Source organism: Lupinus angustifolius, chromosome LG10 (genome assembly GCF_001865875.1).
Source record: "Lupinus angustifolius cultivar Tanjil chromosome LG10, LupAngTanjil_v1.0, whole genome shotgun sequence".
Taxonomy (NCBI): domain Eukaryota; kingdom Viridiplantae; phylum Streptophyta; class Magnoliopsida; order Fabales; family Fabaceae; genus Lupinus; species Lupinus angustifolius.
In genome coordinates this window covers 5,391,238-5,397,150 of record NC_032018.1, presented here as the reverse complement: position 1 = coordinate 5,397,150, position 5,913 = coordinate 5,391,238, and the positions used below count along the sequence as shown (strand labels likewise).

The following is a 5,913-nucleotide window of genomic DNA, read 5'->3' as shown; positions in this document are numbered from 1 at the left end:
CTTTAATTGGGGACTTGAATTCAATGAGTTGAGTTGCTATCAGTTTCAAAGTTTATCTTTCCTCTCTAGTCTTTTTCTTAATTAGAAGAAAACAAATGTATATCACACGTTTAAGAGTTTTTTACTTTGTTACTATTGTGAATGATGAATAATGTAATGAATGTTTTCAGTGTCTTTTTATAACCAGCCAGCCATTCCTATTTTCAGCCATCCATTCCCATTTTCTTTCAACCTTTTCCTACTCTCGTCTATATCTTCTCTCCACCAATAGCATATGCATTTATATTCATTACATGCACTTATCCTAAGGTTCTAGCAACAAATGCAAGGGATTAATTCATGATACTTGGTTTTCATTTATTGTCTACTTCTTAATCCAATTCACTGTGCCCAATCTTTTAATGTTTACACTTTACATTCATTAAAAAATGTTTGTTCTTTAATAACTCCAAGCAATTAATCACGGTTCAATTCATTATTTTTCTTCATATGCCATTTGTCTATAAAAGTGGATAATTGGGTCTAAGTGATGATTTCAGGTTTTTTAATAAATAAAAAATTGAATACTAGAGTCAGCACTATAGAAAAATAATTGAACATGCTAAAGTCATAACTCATAACATGGTACATTCTTGTCTTATGGATGTTAGAGAAACAGTTTGTACTGAAAACAAACTTCATCATTATTATTTTTATTGAAGTATCTTAGTGTAACAGATTTCATCAATGTTAACAACTATGGCTTTAGTTTCAAATTTCAATAACTAGACTGTGCCAAAGAACTCAGAAATCATGAAAAGTAAGTGTTTCTGTTCTAATGAATTTTTTACATGGACAAAAAAAAAATCATATTTTTATACTATAATTCATGATTAGTTACTCTGAACAGCTTTCAAATTCTTATTTTCTTATATTGCTCCCCTTTTTTAGTAGTGCAGTGCATGGAGGATTCTAACTTCTTTAACCTTGAATGAAGAAAAGGTAGATGATGATGATGAAGGGAAGCTTGAAAAATGCAACTAAAGGTCGAAAAAGCTCAGGGAAAGAAAGAAAATTGGTGTTGCAACAAGATGTATTAGCCTTGTTTCTTTTCCATTTGCTTATTTGAGTTTCACTTTTCTTGTTTATAAATTTGTAAACTAAGCTTAATTCTCAAACTTTCAGGTGGATAGGTTGAAGAAGAAGCTTAGGCATGAGGAGAATATTCATAGAGCATTGGAGAGAGCTTTCAATAGACCTTTGGGAGCTTTGCCTCAACTTCCTCATTATCTTCCTCCTTATGTTAGTAAATCTCCCTTTCTATTGTTTGATTCTTTTTTCTGATGAAATTTGTTGTATTGGATTGCCTCATTATGTGTCCAAAACAACTAATAATTAAGATTCTTTAGAGTTTTTTGTTGGTGTGAGGCCCTCGCTATCCGAAATCGCATTGGACTCGGACTAATCGGAGTTGAGTCAGGAAGACTCATTTAAGAGATAAAGCTATCTCAAGCAAAAAACAAATATTTCTTCAGAAAGAATCAAATTCAAGCACTTTAACATGGTACTTCAGTTCTGGAAGAAAAAAGTTATTATTTGACAAGTGAATTTTAATGTTTAAAAATGTAGATACTAGCACTTTTGACTGAAGTGGCTGTTCTGGAAGAGGAAATTGTTAGGCTTGAAGAGAAGGTTGTTCGTTTGAGGCAGGATTTATACCAGGAAGCTGTCTACAACTCATCTTCTAAGACGAAAATTGAACATTCAGCTCTTGCAAACAATCCAAACTTAACAACACATAGTCCTAAATTGGATAAACTGAAGTACCTTTCCATAACTGCTGGTAATTCAGCTCCAGCAACATCTTCAACAAGGTGTAACACAACACTCCAAGGTGAGCAACTTAACTTTATTATGTTTCACTTTCATTGTTTCAGCTTAACTAATCAGTTTCAAATTTGGGTATACTTTTTGTTAAGAGTGTAGTCCCTTATGGCTTGTGCTTTTTATTTGGCTTGTTAGAGGATAGACAAGGGAAAGAGAACCAATCCTGTACTAATTCTTACAAGACCAGGAAGCAATCCTCTAACCAAATTAATAGAACTCCGAGAAAGAAACTTCTGGTTGACAATAAGTCACGGCCGAAACGTTGGGATCCGCCAAGAAGGCAGGTATGTTATTCGTAGAATTATGTTTCATTTGTGTGAATTGATAGACCTAGTAGGTGAAAATTGAAGAAATGTGTTTTGGTAAATGAATGTGAGTTGTACCATTGTGCAGAATGAACAGTCAATTGCAGAAGTAAGAAATCCTAGTCTACACAAAATACTACCAGAACCTGAAAGTCCAAATATAATCTCAGAAAATATTCTGATGTGCTTATCAAGCATTCTCTTGAGAATGAGTGCTGCGAAGAATCCAGTTTCTGCAAGTGACATACCATACTTAAGGGCTACAACACCGCGAAACTATGTTGAAGGAACCGAGTTTTTGGATCCCTATGGTATTTGTTTGGAATTTGGAAAGAGGGATATTGGTCCATACAAGCATTTATGTCCAATTGATGCTAAATTGTTCAATCCAAAACGTACGGCGAATACTTTGTTTTTACTACATCGGTTGAAGTATGTTATATTCCATTCAAACTATAATACTTTTTACATTTCCATCCTACTAATTAGTATTCTGTTCCAATTACATGTTACAATATTCTAATTTTGAGAAAATTTCAGAATTCTTTTTAGGAAATTAGTCTCTGTCAACTTAGAGTTCCTCAACCATCAAGAGAAGCTTGCTTTCTGGATCAACATTTACAACTCTTGTATGATGAATGTATGTTAATTATGTCCATTAGAATAGCATATACTACAATCTCTATCTAAAGATTACTTAATTATTATCTTTCTGTATCCATAATGGAGGATGGTACTTAAAGTTTTATGTTGATTCAGGCATTCATAGAGCATGGCATTCCAGAGAATGCTGAAATGGTTATTGTTCTAATGCAGAAGGTACGGACTAGTACTAAACTTTTGTTTCTTCTGGCAATGTATTTTGTTTGTTTCTTCAGTAGAGTGAAACATAGCACGGGTGTGCACTGTGCTCAATAATTTATACAATTTCCTTGTTACTCAGGCAACAATAAATGTGGGGGGACACATGCTAAGTGCAACAACCATAGAACATTTCATTTTAAGACTTCCTTATCACTGGAAATTTGTAAGTCTTGTCCATTTCAACTCGAGCTTTTCTATGTGTAGGAATAAAGAGTTAATCACTAAGCTTCTTACTGCTAAATAACTAACAGAAGTTTAGAAAGGGAGTGAAAAATAATGAAATGACAGCAAGAAGCATATTTGGACTGGAAATGTCAGAACCTCTAGTGACATTTGCTCTCTCTTGTGGAACATGGTCCTCTCCTGCTGTAAGTTTACTTTATACAGAATTCATATAATCTTCCATAATCCCGAAGCAATATCCGGGCCGTGGCAACGCTTTGATCGAGGTGTTTGCCTGAGGCCCCTATCAGTAATATAAGCCTCGTTTGGATTTCATATATTGTCTAATGAGAGTGAAATGTTAGAACTACTTGATTATAAAACTTTGATAAGTGATTTCGCAGCTCGTGGCCTAATATAAATTTTACTGGCCAAGATACTGTCCCATTCAAGATTTGCGCTGTCTCATAGCATCAATAAACAAATTATTGAAAATTTTATCCCTTTTATATATCTATTTTTGACATTTTCATGAACTATGCCAAATGCAGGTGAGAGTTTACACAGCATCTCGAGTCGAAAGTGAACTTGAAGTGGCCAAAAGAGAGTACTTACAAGCAACAGTTGGAATTTCAACATCCAAGTTAACTATCCCTAAACTTGTAGATTGGTATTTACTGGACTTTGCAAAAGACTTGAAATCATTGATGGATTGGATATGCCTCCAATTACCAAGTGAACAGGGGAAAGAACCCATTAAATTCCTTGAGGAAAGAAAAGCTGAGTCCCTCTCACAATTTGTACAAATTATGCCATATGAGTTCAGTTTTAGATACTTACTATGCACATAATTTTGCATCAGTTCTTTGTGTACATTGTTTCATTGAGGATGGGGATAGTTGATGCATTAGGGTTTTGTGGCCAAATAATAAATCCACAAAACAATGTAGATGATCATGATTTGTTTCTGTTCTAATCTCCCATTGGGTAAGTTCCTTCAAATTCCAAATTGACTAAAAGTGAAGAAAGTGAACACTAAGAAACTGCATTACCTATGAAATTTGAACTATGTAATTGTGTAGCTTTTCCAAAAAATGCATACTTCCATTTCAATCAAATTTGAACCACTGGGATATCACTGTTTTTGAAACCTCCCTTAGAATGAATTGCTTCAAATCTAATTATTTTCTATGTCCAATAAATGCATATATATGTAACTGCATTAACAAACATACAGAGGAAGTTATGAAGGTCTTTAATAGTATAATAGTTGTAATATTAAATGACAGCTTTCACTGTGTCAATGAATGAGAAATGGTGCATACCCATTTATTATATAGAAAATTGAAATAGTGGTGAATTCCAAATTTAGTACTACATTCAAATGAAGGCTATTCTCTTGTAGCTGGCACACATGCAATGTGGTCCATTTTATAACAGGTTGTTATGCATGTGGTAGCAGAAGCCTCTTTAATAAATATACTTGACACAATAAAGTGTTCTAATGGTAACTCCATTATGGATATGGTATCCACCATGCTTTATTAGCATGCTGGTCACAATTATTTACTAAGCAAATTTTATGCTTATATTAGGGTGAAGTCATTCACACACTTAATGCAATTGTATAAGATTTTGACATTCGTTATATGTTTTTGTTGTTGACTTATGCACATCATCACTTTTAAAAAGTCGGTTTACTTGTTGTTAAAAAATGTGGCTTCCTACAGCATCTGCACTAGGTGTTCTTAGCGCGCACTAAGGTACAAATTAAGGATATAGTTGCTATTGTATTTACTATTTATTTTTTGAATGGTGTAGGTTAAAACAATAGGTTGTATGATCAATTAAAGAATCCAATTTAGTTACAGCTAAACATATGGGTCTCCTCACGATGAATGAACTATAAACAAATTTGGCTGACTTGCAATTCCATAAATATTATTTTGAGAACAAACTAGTAAAAACGTTTAGTTATCGTATAGCTTTTGATGAATGTTTTAAGGTACGTGTATAATAATATATAAAAAATAAGTAATAGATGCAGATAATTTAATTTATTATAAAAGAATGTATAGAATTCAAATAGTATGACTCAAACCATAAAATAAAAACAAATCTATAAGCAGATAGTAGTTAACTTATGTTTAGTATTATATTATAATCATCATTATATATTATTAGTTAATCTTCCTGGATAGCAAAGTTGAAAACCAACCATCTTTATTTATGTTGCAAGAGTAACGATCAAATTTTTTGGATAGAGATTACCTGTCTCAAGTGGTGTCTCATTTCATGTCTTAAGTCAATCAAAGTGTTCTATTTTATTATTTTTTGCTTTTAAAATTTTTATTTTATCAACGTATTAATATATAATTTGTTTTGGACAGAGAATGAGACACTGTTGGGGATAGAGAATCCCAATCCATAATCTTTACCTTTCTAAACTTCTAATCTTTATCCCTTTGTATGATGTTGTCCTTATTTATTTAGTTTTTATGTATATTTATATAAAATTAAAGGTGGTGTTTGTTTTGCGCTTACTTCAATTAACGCGTCAATTCTAGGAGCCTTAGGCTGAGCTGGTCTTATATTAAGAGGCATTGCTATTTACCACGTGACTGTGACCCCTAAAAATATAAAAGAAAAAATACAAACAAAGCAACATAATGATAATAATAACTAATGCATAGAAATAATGTCATAATACAACTTT

At 32.6% G+C, this 5,913-nt stretch overlaps 1 protein-coding gene across 1 annotated transcript; it reads left to right on the top strand.

The window, feature by feature from the left end:
• LOC109357646 lies at window positions 247-4,095 on the top strand. The gene is made up of 10 exons (XM_019601626.1): window positions 247-1,072; window positions 1,165-1,281; window positions 1,609-1,873; window positions 2,002-2,150; window positions 2,260-2,603; window positions 2,712-2,811; window positions 2,931-2,990; window positions 3,115-3,198; window positions 3,287-3,403; window positions 3,749-4,095. Exons 1-10 carry the CDS (start codon window positions 986-988, stop codon window positions 4,046-4,048), a joined length of 1,623 nt encoding a protein of 540 aa, XP_019457171.1. The 5' UTR covers window positions 247-985; the 3' UTR covers window positions 4,049-4,095.